At 36.2% G+C, this 14,361-nt stretch overlaps 1 protein-coding gene and 2 pseudogenes across 3 annotated transcripts; 1 reads left to right on the top strand and 2 right to left on the bottom strand.

Moving 5' to 3' along the window:
* Nucleotides 1-2,212: 2,212 nt before the first annotated feature.
* On the bottom strand, nucleotides 2,213-5,683 carry LOC120136307 (annotated as a pseudogene).
* Nucleotides 5,684-7,601: 1,918 nt separating this feature from the next.
* LOC120136330 (delta(8)-fatty-acid desaturase 2-like) lies at nucleotides 7,602-9,245 on the top strand. 3 transcript variants are annotated; one of them, XM_039152393.1, is made up of 2 exons: nucleotides 7,606-8,280; nucleotides 8,449-9,242. In XM_039152393.1, exons 1-2 carry the CDS (start codon nucleotides 7,737-7,739, stop codon nucleotides 9,081-9,083), a joined length of 1,179 nt encoding a protein of 392 aa, XP_039008324.1. In that variant the 5' UTR covers nucleotides 7,606-7,736; the 3' UTR covers nucleotides 9,084-9,242. The 3 variants fall into 3 exon arrangements, with proteins under 3 accessions (XP_039008322.1, XP_039008324.1, XP_039008323.1); XM_039152392.1 differs by having other exon boundaries at nucleotides 7,606-8,275; nucleotides 8,444-9,242; XM_039152391.1 differs by having other exon boundaries at nucleotides 7,602-9,245.
* A 1,283-nt stretch (nucleotides 9,246-10,528) lies between these two features.
* Nucleotides 10,529-12,171, bottom strand: LOC120136308 (annotated as a pseudogene).
* Between the last annotated feature and the right edge of the window lie 2,190 nt (nucleotides 12,172-14,361).

Consider the following 14,361-nt stretch of genomic DNA (forward strand, 5'->3'; position numbering starts at 1 on the left):
TTTACGTTTACATGTTGTCACAATGGAACACATATGCATCATTTCAGACCAAGAAGTTGGGATCAAAGCAGCAATGAACTCTTTGGGTCCAATATGGAAACCCCCACATGTTCAACATCATTATTGTGTCTGGCATATTACTGCAAACTACTACATAAAATACAAGAAGAATGATAAAAGTCAATTAGTCGTGCGGATGGGTATGTTAACTTTTTTCAATTTTGTTTTTCATTCATTTTCATTTTATTTATTTCTACTTCACACTAACTATTGCATATGTCTTATGGCTTAGGTTACGAACTCTTACCTCAAAGGTTTGAGTCTATGCTACAATAAATGTTTGGCTAAACAAGAAAGAGTGCGAGCACATTATAGACATCAACAAAGAAATGTGGAAAAATGCTTATGACAGAGGGTATCGATATGGTAAAATGAAAACCAACTTGGTTGAAACTATGAATTCAACCTTAAAGGGGGCACATCATTTACCAGTCAAGGCATTGGTCAAAATGACTTATTTTTATTTGGGTCAACTATTTGCAAAGCTCAGGGACAAGCTCTTACTTGAATGCAGAACGATCATATTTATCACCCAAGAGCAGTAGCAGATTTATAGAAAAAAGTTATAGTATCAAATAGGATGTTGGTAACAAATATTTCTCACACTCGTGAATTATTTCATGTTACAGAAATGTCACATCCTTTTCAAGGGATTGAAGCTAACTCTTTCAGATTATGGTTTCTTTCAAGCACTCAAATATCCATGCTCTCATGTGATAGCAGCTTGCTCACATTCTCATTTGGACTACAAAAGTTATGTTGATCCCGTATACCAACTTTCACAAGTATTCAAGATATATAAATTTGAGTCTCCCCCCATAGGTAACGAAAAAGACCCAGATGAGATTTAAACTTGGCTTGCAATTGTATCAGATCTGTTACTATTGAGGGACTTAGGTCGTCCAAAACTCACTTGAATTCATTGTGATATAGATATTCGGGAGAGCTCAAGAGAACATAAAAGATGTGGTCATTGCAGAAACCTAGGCCACAATAGGAAAAATTGTCCAGATCTTTTATCATCACTTAACATTTAACCCTTACTTATGTAATTGTATTTTCTATACTTGTGCTTTTCTAATATTTCAATATTGTACGTGTTTTTCTACTATTTTAATGTATGTGTTTTTCTAATATTTCAATGTATGTGCTTGTTTCTAATATTTCAATGTAATTGTATTTTCTAATATTTTTCAATGTATGTGTATTTTCTAAAAAAAATTGCAGTTACCTTTTTCTTCATGTGATTAACATTTTCATTTTAATTTAACCTTAAACCCAAAACCACTTTATCCTAAACCCCAAAACCACTTTAACCTAAAAACCCTAAACCATAGTAACCTAAAAGACCCTAAACCACTCTCACCTAAAAGACCCTAAACCACTTTAACATAAAAAAACCTTAAATCACTCCAACCTAAAAAACATTAAAAGACCCTTGATCCTATGAATTTCAAAAACCCTAAAAGAAAATCAAACCAAAAACCACTAACCTTAAACCCCTAAAACCCCTAAACCATATGTCAACCCTAAACCCTAAAATGTATAAAACCACTTTGAACCAGAGCAAAAGCGTGTGCCCCCAAACACGCCTTTGGAAGGCACATCCCTGTAACGTGCTTTCTACCGTGGTGCCACATCAGTTGAATCCCCCGGAAGGCGCCTCCTGAAACGTACCTTCCCTTCACATCGGCAAATCCCGTGAAGGCGCACCCCCGGTAACTCGCCTTCGGTCCACACTGTGAGAAAGGGTGTTGGTTTGGAAAATAATGGGGAATGGGTGTTAGATTGAGGATATTTGATTTTTAGGGTGATTTTTAAGTAAAATTGCCTAATTGTCGGGAGCTTTATTTGCAAAACACGAATTTAGTTTAGGGTGCTAACTCAAATTTTGAAATGAATAATTTGCAGCCATGTTTGTGTTCTTTTTAACCAACCGAATTACCCGTCAGGCCGTCGCAAAGATCCATTTTCAAATAAATTTGGCCTTTATGAACATGCATGAAATACTGAATAATGGAAGAATATCTTCCCATTTCAAGTATATGATTTTATTTTATAATAAAGGTATATGAAAGAATTGATGCAAGTGAATTTTATCATGCATGGCTACATATTATCGACAAAAAATAATTACATCATCTGACAAACTCTAGTGTCTTGGTAATAGTATTGATAGACGGCTAGTACTCTCTGTGATGATGTGAGGGGAAAGGTTGAGAATTCTAAATCCGAGTGTTCAGGTTGCCGAAAATCAGTCCTCGAGAAATCAGAACCAGCAGTTGTTTGGTCGGATACAGATGAACTAGGCCCCGCAGCATTGGGAATTCTTTCATTAAGGTCTTAAGCTGGATCTACTAGCATCTTCTGCCGATCCCCTCACTTCTCTTTCTTCGGCTTCCTTGAGCAGAAAATCAACCCACAGATCTGCAATAGACTGAGGAGAAAAAGATGGTTGAAACTCTTGGATTTTCCAAGTATATTAATCATAATCATGGATGACTTTGAATACAATGGTGATTTTCATGTGTCATGGATCGTGGAAATTGCAATGGGTTTTCAGGGAACCACTGGTTGACATATTAGGTCACAGTGCTCTTAACTTGGAGCGTGATCATATTAATACGTGCAGGGCGAAACCAAATTTCAACCACTTTCACTAATGATCGAAACAGCTAAATAGAAAAGATTATTTGTTCAAAGAAATCAATCAGTTCTAACTAAGTGCCAAAGAAAAAAACCTTGTTATCAGGGGCTATATTTGCAGGTACATTAGCCGAACTTCCGCCCAAAATGCCACCAAGCAAACCTCCAGGTAGACCCAAAACACCCCGAACAACAACTTTTCCAGCACCATGTTGAGCAACACCTATCCTTTGCTTGTCTTCATCTGAGAACCCCAGCATCCGAACCATAAGATCCAGAACCTAGAATTCATATCAGAGCAGGAGAAGGAATCTATTTTAACCCGCGAGCAATTATTTTCCAGCATTAGAACCAAGGATTTTGAGCAGGGAAATTTGGTTTTCTAGTTCTTTTACAAAACTTGAACCATTATACCTCTTTGCTGTGGTTTCTCTGGAAGTAGGTCACGAGTAGTTTGATCACAATACGCCTCCAAAAACAATTAATTATTTAGAGAAAATAGCAGTTTCAAACTCAAAAAATAGAGGGAAAAAAGTTACGGTCCAATCATTCAGTGACACAAATTATATATGTATATAAGATAATATGATAAACCAATGATATTAAGTAGTGAAATTAGTTAGTATCAGTTAACAGCTATATTTATAGTTAAGCAGGTTTTATAGTAGAATGTCTAACCTGTCAACAAGATAATCAGAGTCCACATTCTGTTAAGCCTTGTCATGCTCTGCTCAAGAGCACGCCTTAGTTTTCCATTATCTTCCTGAAGCTTGTTTACTCTGGTTTTACCTTCTGCTATCATTCTTTCAGTTTGTGAAAGCTTCGCTAGAATTTCTTCCTTTTCCTTCTTTGAGAATTCTGCACGTTCATCTGCATCCTGGAGAAGGCATAGGTAACCAGAAAGGAAAAGTAGGGAAGAGCTTTCTGACATCAACACATTTGGCTTTTGACATTTGAATACAGAATAAGAAGATGCCATGCCATCAAACAGGCAAAAATATGTAACCCCATTTTTTACTGAATCCATTTATGTAGAGAAGTAATTAACAAGAAAAGGAGGGCAGACAATACTTTCAGAAGACCTGTCAGTCTAGCTGATTTTTATCTTGCCAGAGCCAAATCTCGATCCAAATGCTCCTGTAACAGAATAATTGGGGCATTAAGATCAGAGTTCTATCCATTCACCCACAGATTTTGAGAAAGTTTATGCACTCACAATACCAAGGATATTTCTTACCTTTGCTTCAATTTCAGCATAGTACCGGCCAAGGGCAGTTTCGAGATTCAGTAGCTTAACATTTTTTGCAACTATGGTTCTATTACAGTTAGTAAGTTCCTTATTCAGATCATCAATAATTTCCTTTGACTTCTGAATTTCAGTGTTGTTCATCAGCTTTACTTCCTCCAAATGTGCAATTTGAGCTCTTTGATATTCATTGCTTTCACGAAGTTCTTCTATAATTTTGCCATCTTCATCCATTTTTTTTCTGATACCTCAGATTCCTAGAAAATATTGCATCAAAAGAATCGATCCTCAATTTTGACTGCAGAAATTGTAAGAAACTACGTATACGATACATGATCCTCATAAACTTTAGAACATGGAATAGAAAGTAGAAGTCGATCCTAAAGAAAGATGGAATGTTAGACAACCACGCTGGTAATTCTTTTCTTTTTTTTGTATTTTCTTATAATAGCAAGCAGCCATACCCTTATTCAACTAAAACTATCACAAAATATAACATCAAGAAAGAAGTTAAAAAATCAAAACTAGAATCTTTAACATACAAGAATCAGATGTCCAAAATCAAGACTAGAACATTTAACTTACAAGAATCAGATGTCAAGAATTCTTCTTTTCTTCTTCCACTTTTCTCCCAACGAGGATGGGGGAATGAAGTATGGTAATATCAACCAGTCATGAGGAACAAGATTAAGCAATGAATATGCTAGCTCTATGATATACACTTTGGTAAAGGTCATACATAAGCAACTTGTAGATGTATAAGGTTAAATTTCCACCACAAGTTCCATAAAGTTCAGGGACCTGCAACCTTTTCTAACAAATGCTGCTTAAGTCGAGTCGATTCTTGAAAAGCTTTGTCCTTTTCACGGCGTGTTTCTTTCAAATCTTTTTCCAATTTCTGCAGCGACAGTTCCATCTCTTTCTTTCCGGGAAAACTTTCAGTTGAATCTACCTTCCTCCAATACTCCGGTAAAATGGCACAAAAATAGCAACAATACCAAATTTCTACATGGATCAAATTCTGCCACTGCAACATGTGGGTGCATGCAAAAGAAAGAAAGAAGGCGAGGAAGGAAGAAATGAAAGAAAGAACTTGCACAGCATATATCCCATGCATATCAAGCTCGATATTTACCAGAGTTTCGGAAGGAATGGGATCATTATTGTCAGTTGAAGATTTCTTGCTACTTTTCAGAGCAGCCTCTAATTCATTCCTCTCCATCTATAAGAGGAATTAAGAGGAAGTGAATTAAGGATTTTAATATCAAAGATCAATGTATTTTTCATTGACAAAAACAATGGCAACAAATTTAACAAGGCAAGTGCCAACCTTAAAATGAGCATTTTCCTTCTCCGATGTGGCAATCAATCTTTCATATCCTCCAGTCTATTCAACTCCTTTTGGATGTCTTATATCTTTTATGTTGTCATTCAGTTCATTGCTTATTTTGCTCAACTCAGTAAAGCTCTGTCAACGCTAAACAGATTAAGAATATATGACAATAGAACTCAAAGGTGAAAGAAGAACAGAGAAAAGAGCTTATGCATATTCTTTTAATGAAAATTATTCTCTGCCTCCCAAACACTACAAAATATAAGGACACAATCAAGTAAGTAGCAGTCACTAACAAACTAATGAAATTTGTATGCACATAACGAATATAACATAAAAACCCATGAAAACGTACTAAAATTAAATATGTACATAGCCATATCAGCTCCAATAAGCATGACATTATACTTGTGTGTATTAATTTTTATTTTAACCCCTGGACTTTAGATAAAATATTAATGTTCTCTCTGAATTTGTTTCACTCTGCCTCTCGAAGCATAACAATTTCAGAAGAAAATTGAAGGTTGCGAGTGATTATTTGGAGCATCTACTCTTGAAATGTACCATGTTCGCAGGAGGTTGATAGGATAGTTCAGTTAGTAGGACTCTTGAGCGTGTACAGCAGGATCCGGTACCTGGTAATGTGAGTTTAAATGGTTGGGATAAACCCCATGCGGGGGGGCTTAAGTGCAAATCCTGCGCAATGGTAATGGATCATTGGTGAAGGGGTTCATTGGTTTTATGCATGTTATTGAGCAGCCACATGTAGCGGAGGTTATTGCGCCATTACAAAAACGGTGTGTTGGTTAAAGGCGATGGGATTGAGAGTGGTTGTGGAGTGGGAGTGGTTTAGGGGTAGAGCAGGAGTGGTCCATCTTCAGAGCGCGCGGTTATCAAGATTGCTATGACCCGACTCTGACTAATAATGTAAGATCCTCACGTTTTACCCTTGTTAAAAACCAAAATGACAACACTGTCGGTTCACCACTATTCCTTTCCCTTTGATCTAAACCAAAATTAGTAGTTACGTGTAGTCGGAGGCACTACCACATCTTTCTAGTTTCTAAGCCTCTCATCTCCCGCCTTCCCTCCCTTACCGTAATCTGCTGCCCCGACACCCTACTGACGCGCCTCGTTTCTTTTTTTTTTCTCCAAAACAAACAAAAAAATAAACTTTTTTTAAAGCTACTATGCTTCTTTACTTTGCTTTCACCTTACATGTTTACCAAAACCAACTAATAAATAATATAACATAAACTAATATGTTGGTAATTTAGGATAAGACGCTAAATTTCTTAAGACTAGAGATTTTAATTCTAATAAATTAGTTTAGAAAGTCACCCTTATAATAAGTCTCCATAAAATTCGATTTAGATTAATCAATAGATAAATTAGATATCAGTAGTTAATTATAAAACACAATATGCCACAAACTTTATAAGTTTAATAGTAATTTTTTAAATTTTTATCGTGTATTTTTTATCTCTGACTTTTTTAAATGATCAAAATATTATAGAATAACCACTTTATTTTATTTTTGTTAAAATATTGATGCTCTTTTCATTATTTTCAGTCACGTTATAAAATAATAAAAATATATATTAAAATCTATAAAAATAAAAGATGATAATAACATTTAAATAAGGATAAGATATTTTTTAAAAATTTATTAATGATGTGATAAGAAATGATAAAATAATTAATTTTAATTTTAAAATATGATTATTATTTTTTTATATTTCAACTAATTTATTTTTTTAAAAATAATTTAGCAAAAATGTTTAAATATAAAAATTAAAACAAAATGTGTAAAATATTAAGCAAAAAATAATGTATAATAAAAAGTTAACCACATAAATTACTAGTTAGACCAGACACATATATATAGTCTGATAAAATATTATAATAATAGTACTTATTTTCTGTTTGCTTTTTTAAAAGTTTGTAAGAAAACAAGAAATATTGTCTATCAATTGTGCAACAATGACAGGGAAAAGGACAGTAAATTTCTTCAAAAAGCTGCGAGGCCCAAAGCACTCCATCTCACCGCTCCCCAAAATATCTTCACATCACCAAAGCGGATCACAGCCGTTCAATAACACCAACATGGCCCACAAATCTTGTCCCTGGAAAAACAAAATTCTGGACTAGTTACAATTCTGATGATGGTAAAACTGTAAATCACTAAGGATTCAAATGCTTTATCGTATTTAGCCCTCAACAGCGTGGCCTTCGCTGTCAAAAGAAAAGAAAAGACTCTATAAATTGCCCCATTAATTTGTTTTTATAAACCAGAATCGGTTGAAGCATTGGGTTAGGAGGGTTTAGATAAAAAAACCGATTCTGAATCCCCTGTCAATGGGGCTGTTTCGTTCGAAACAATTCGATACCTTTTGTTAATCCCTTCTTTTTATTTTTGATTTGCATTCTGGGGTTTCTTTTTCAAGATCAATGGAGGCTGACAGAATGTACATTACCGCCGACGAGCTGAAACAACACAGCAAGCCTGGAGATTTGTGGATCTCAATCCAGGGTAAAGTTTACAATGTATCCGATTGGGCTAAAGAACATCCCGGCGGTGAGATCCCGCTTCTGAATCTGGCTGGCCAGGATGTTACTGATGCGTTCATAGCTTATCACCCTGGAACCGCTTGGCAATATCTCGATAAGTTCTTCACTGGGTATTATCTCGAAGATTTCAAGGTCTCGGAGGTGTCCAAGGATTACAGAAGGCTCGTCTCCGAGTTTTCCAAAGCGGGTATGTTCGAAAAGAAAGGGCATGTGGCGTTTTGTTCATTAGCATCCGTAGCTATAATGTTTGTCGTTGTTCTTTACGGCGTTTTGATATGCGAAAGCGTGTGGGCTCATCTGGGTTCGGCTATGGTTTTGGGTATGCTGTGGATGCAAAGTACGTACGTCGGTCATGATTCCGGTCATTATCAGGTAATGGCTAGCCGTGGTTACAACAAGCTCGCTCAGATAATCACCGGGAATTGTTTGACCGGAATCAGCATTGCCTGGTGGAAATGGACTCACAATGCTCACCACATTGCCTGCAACAGCCTCGATTACGATCCCGACCTTCAACATATCCCGGTTTTCGCAGTCTCTTCGACGTTTTTCAATTCCTTATGGTCTTGCTTTTACGGAAGGAAGTTGAATTTCGATCCGCTGGCAAGGTTTCTCATCAGTTATCAGCATTGGACGTTTTACCCTGTTACGTGTGTGGCGAGGGTGAACTTATATTTGCAAACATTATTGCTATTGTTTTCACCAAGCCGGCAAGTCCCGGATAGAGCTTTAAACATAATGGGGATCCTTGTGTTTTGGACTTGGTTCCCTCTCTTGGTTTCTTATCTACCCAATTGGCCAGAACGGATCATGTTCGTCCTCGCAAGCTTCGCTGTTACATCCATTCAACATATCCAATTCTGTTTGAATCATTTCTCTGCAAATGTATATGTTGGACCTCCAAGTGGAAACGACTGGTTCGAGAAGCAAACGAGTGGGACATTGGACATTGCTTGCTCTTCCTGGATGGATTGGTTCTTTGGTGGTTTGCAATTCCAGTTGGAGCATCATTTGTTCCCCAGGTTGCCTCGATGCCAATTAAGGAAGGTTTCTCCAGTGGTGAAGGAACTTTGCAAGAAGCATAATTTGCCTTACAGGAGCTTGTCGTTTTGGGATGCGAATGTGTCGACGATAAGGACTTTGAGAACTGCGGCCCTGCAGGCGAGGGACCTAAGCAACCCGGCTCCGAAAAATTTGTTGTGGGAAGCTGTCAATACTCATGGTTGAGGGCTTGAGGTGGATTAGTTTCTTGCAGAGGGGATATTTTTCTCGGTCTGAAACTCAAAATTTTCTTTTTGTTTGCTGTGTTTAGGGTGAAAAATCCTTGCTTTTTAGACAACCAACCAAGCTTGATTTGTGCTCTGCTTTTATTTTATAAAAATAAATATATAATCTTATTCATACCAATCCAGCTTTTCTACCTTGGTTTTCTGTATCTCCACCAGATAACATTAGCATACAATTTGAGACAGAAATGAAGATACAATGACCAGAAGCTTAACGCTAATTAAAAAAAATACTACCATGTGAAGTTATTTTTATGTTACTAGTATTGAATTTATTCCATTTCTTCTTCTGGAAGGGGATTCACATACTTTCCTAATGCCTTTTGACGGTGTTTATGCCTCTTTTCTTGTTTATCCTTACTTTTTTTTGCTTCCTTCTCTTTCTGTCGGTTGTGAAGGTTTCTCTCTCGATCGAGTACACCTTGCCAGACCTCACCTGTTGATGGCCATAACCATTGTTTTTTTGGGTGCTAAGAATCGGCCATAACCTCGCCTAGTGATTTGAGATTAATTTTAATAACACATTTAATTTATACTTTGATGATGCTCGTCATACATTTGGGCATCTAATGCATTCACAAACATCCTGCAAAGGAGACAGCTAAAAAATTTGGCATTGTTTAAACAGCTTATGCAGACAACCATTAATTGTGCAACAAATATTACCATGAAAACATAACAAACTCGAGAAAGGACTTTGTCGGAACAGCCCAACTCCGCATGACAGACCCCGTGCCTCCATCTTCTGGCAAAAAATTCAAATTTCATCCTCTCAAGAGTATAGAGAATGCAAATCTGCAATGGAATGGTAAATGAGGCAAGCAAATATGCCAGTACAGTAAATATATTTATGTAATTTGTACAATTCCATGCATTTGCATTTGAAATTATTGATAAACTTTAAAGCTCTTGTTTGCAATTTCCAGCATTTATAGATAGCATCACAAAATGACCAGAAGTCCTGCTCCAAGCTGTTTCTTGGATCTGTAACCATTTGAGCCCAAAAGTATAGAGCATTACCATACCCGCACTTTTCGACGGTGCCTAACAATGATGTCTCCGCAACTTCATAAATAGGAAGTTCCATGACAGCTTTAAGAGGTGCAACTTCTAATGGAAGCTTCAGAACATTTTCCAGCAGAACACTAATATTCATGTTTTCAGTTCCTCTCCCTATTGAACCAACATTCAGTGCCAATGGCGATAATTTTGCCTACGATATCATTTGCAATATGATGCGTCAGAAAACTAATATTCTCCTTAGGGAAAAGATATTTTTACCCTGTTATCGTCCTGATTGTTATTGTCAACACAAAATGGGTAATTTGCATAAAGAGCATTAGAAGCTTACATATTTCCTGATATTGGTGAGATCTGGTGCTACAATTGGTTCTCCATGGGACATGGCTTCTATCAAAATTTCTGGAAATGATGGCTCCTCAAGGAACGAGCCCATTTATCAGAAGGTCGGTTACTTCCCCATGTGGAATGGATTGAGAGAAGCTAGAAAACTATGTCCTTAAGGCATAGTATGGGAAGACAACAACGGTAGCACCATTGAAAACTTTTTTCCATTCGTTCAGAAGCTCAATCTGCCCTGCTGAAGCGTATTGTCTTTAACGATCAGCAGGAGCTCTTTCATGCATGTTCCATATAAGTGGAAGAGATTTAAAAGGTTCCTGCATAAAACTATAACAAGTAAACTCGTTCATGTGAATTGACTCAGACAAGTAACATTTCCGGTGAAATAAGTAAAATTATCATAGTAAAAGGATCAAACAAAGCATATTTGTGTCTCCAGCATAGATCAAACAAAGAATATTTGTGTCTTCAGCATACGCTGAAGCATTCTTAAACTTCTGAAAGCAGTACATAAAAGGTGTAGCCAAATGAAAATTTTAAAAACAAGTATTTTATCTGAACAGCAGCCAAAATTCAAACATGTACTTAAAAACAATTGCAGTTTGTTTGTAGCTATAGTAAAACAGTCTTCTTCACCGAGACTAAGAAGAATCTACAGGGAAAACTGGAAGAGAATGGATTAGGGAAGAGGGAAAACATAAGATGAATTAGGTAAGAGGAAGTTTTTCTTGCAGATGAAATAGAACATATCTTACCTTTGGAAAAACACTCCTGGCCTAAACAGAGCCAACAAGTATGCCACCATAGCTGCAGATTGATACATCAAATGGCATAATTAGATACTGAAAGTGTAATCGACTGAGATTACAAAAAAAAACCAACTTACTTGAGCCAATCGACACCAATCTTATCGTGATTAAGAATGGTGACCGGAACTCCAATGTTTTCACATACATTGTGCAGAGGACCATCTTCAAGGTAGTAGACCTTCCAAGGAAAAAAATAGAACACATTAAGGTTTTGTTATAGTCACTGTTATTACTCTCCAAACATCAATAAGCACTAAGTTAACCACTGTAGATATCTAGTAACGACCAGAATTGTAATATAAAAACTAAAAAAGAAAACAGTTGAACTCACATATGATGAAGTTTCCAGGGCTTAGTGCTATTTATTTTACATGAATTTCACAACCAGTCTCTCTCAATGCATTTGCAATGGTCACCATTAGCAATTGTTGTAGATCGACCAATAGATCAGCGAACACCTTCGAGTAAATTTTTTGAAATATACGTATCATAAATAGCAGGATGGAGAATCACTGGTTCAATCGAATCTGATTCTATTTTTTCTATAAATTTAAAATAAAATCCTTCAGTATCAAAACCAAAAAATAATTTATTAATGACTTTAATATAATAATATGCTAAGGGTGATTAAGATCAGTTTGTTCACGATTGCCCGACATTTATCTGCAGTGTTTATCGAGAACAAGTTCTAACAATATATTCTATTAATTTGGAAACCAAGCAACAGCGTTTGTAGTTCGTTATTGCCTTCAAGCAATAGATCCGGGTTCGACTCCCGGCAAACGCAAGTTATGCTTTCGTGTTATTTTTTACACAACCACTTAACACTATCACTACCCATTTTTCTGCCCCATCCATCTACGAATCTATTACAAAACAGACTTTACACAACAACAGGCATTCTATTTGTCTGTAATCTCAAGGAAAAATTGAAAAGTGTGACAAAAACTTGATTGATCACATTTGTGAAAACCCATTATACTTTGACTTTGATCTGATTGATAGAGGTGAAGAAATGAACATTGTTTGCTCTTGGTGCTTTTGTCTTGTAATACTGATCAACCGATAGTTGAGAAAAGACAAGTAAGGTTGGCTGACGGCACAGATAATTATGGTAGCATTTTTGGCAACGAACAAAGTGGCTTCGGCCAAAGAATAGTCCTGCCAAGTGGAGAGGGAACATGGACTGGGGCATGCCGGCCAAGGGTAAGAATAATCCAAGGATTACCACGAGACAGGAGAATAATTACGCCTGTTTTACTGAAGATTGAAATGAGTGTTTGAGAGCTCGATGAAGAATGTGGGGAGATTAGAAAACTCAGATTATCTTAGTAAGAAACTTGACTACAATTGTCATTAAAAAAAGTTAGAATGGTGAACACCTCTCATAGTATCACCCATTAAGATCAACTATCAAAGACCTGCACTTTGTTAATATAAAAAGGGAAAAGATAAATAAAACGCTGGGAGTAGGTGCTTGCAACATAAGATCAACTATCTTGAAGCCTTTGACATCTCGTATCAAAATAGAATTCGGAGATCACTGCTACTATAATGTCAAAATCTTGGAGCTGCAAATAAAATAAAAATCCCAAAAATAAGTAACCTATAAAAGAAATGGCAACAGTATTATGTAGCCTACCTCCACCAATGGTTGCTTCGGGAAGTCGTTCTATCGAATACTTGTGCTGAGTCAGAGTGATATACATAATCGGCACACCGGGAACCTGCCAATAAACAAATATTATCCGTTAGCAAATATTGTGGATCAACCGATAGATAGCAAACACCTTCGAGTAAAATTTTTGAAAACATATATCATAAATAGCAGAGCATGGGAAAAAATCAAATAACAAAAAAAATGAAAGAATTATTTTCACTAACCAATACAAGTTGAGGCTTTATATTGGAACAGGTGTTGGCTACAGTTGAGAGCAGATGAAGATTCCAAATTCACTTGTTTATTTTCTCTCTGAAATCTCTGTAAAAGCTTACAGGGTTCCAAAATGACATCTTCACCAAAATCCAACCCACCCATCTCTTTCAAGTATCTCAATTCTCTAAATACCAAATGATCTCTACCATCCAAGAAGGAATCTGGGGATGTGTCCATCACTGAACATGGTAAAAACATCTGCAAAAAAGCCACAAAGAAGATGAAAACAACAACCGTGCTCATTCAATAGATGTAATCTAGCTTCTTGAAGAGCAAAAAACGAGACAATAAAATATTAAAAAATAATTCATTTATTAGCAGCAGGAATGTTCAATCAAATATGATTCTACTATTTCGTTTTTTATATATAATGAAATCCATCAGTCATCACAACCGATAAATAAATTTATTAGTGACTTTAACATAATAATATGATTAAGTCCCGTTTGTTCACTATTGTCCGACATTTATTTACAGTGTTTATCGAGAAATAATTTTGAGAATAAAACATATAAATTTGGACTTCAGCCTATACTCTTTCTAATCCAACGGTTAAGATAATTGTCTTTAAGCAATAGACCCAGGATCGATTCCTGGCTAACGCAAAAGTACTATTTAGCCTTTTTTTCTGCCCCATCCACAAACGCATAGATTACAAACACGGACTCTACACAACAACAAGCATTCTATTTGCACAATCTCAAGGCAAAATTGAAAATTGTGACAAAAACTTGATTGACCACGTTTGCAAAAGCCCATTCTAATTTGACCTTGCTCTGATTGATGAAGAAATGGTCATCTTCTAATTAAACCATGTGCCATCTGAGACCATAGAAGCATATGAACATTGGGGTTCTACTTTGTTCTGCAGGTTAGAAGTGATAAAGGTTTTCCAATTGTGAATCGAGTGGCCTTTTTCATCAACCTCACAATTAGAGGGGCACAAAAAATCCGAATATCCGATTTTACGAAAAAAATATCCGAAACCGGATTTGGGAAAAACCGGTTTTTTTTTAATCGGATCGGATTTTTTTAAAACCGGTTATTTTAACCGGTTTGGAGAAAAAAACCTAGACCGGTTTTTTTACCGGATAAAAAACCGGTTTGAAAAA

This window comes from Hibiscus syriacus, unplaced genomic scaffold (assembly GCF_006381635.1).
Source record: "Hibiscus syriacus cultivar Baekdansim isolate YM2019G1 unplaced genomic scaffold, ASM638163v2 tig00110622_pilon, whole genome shotgun sequence".
In the NCBI taxonomy this organism is placed as follows: domain Eukaryota; kingdom Viridiplantae; phylum Streptophyta; class Magnoliopsida; order Malvales; family Malvaceae; genus Hibiscus; species Hibiscus syriacus.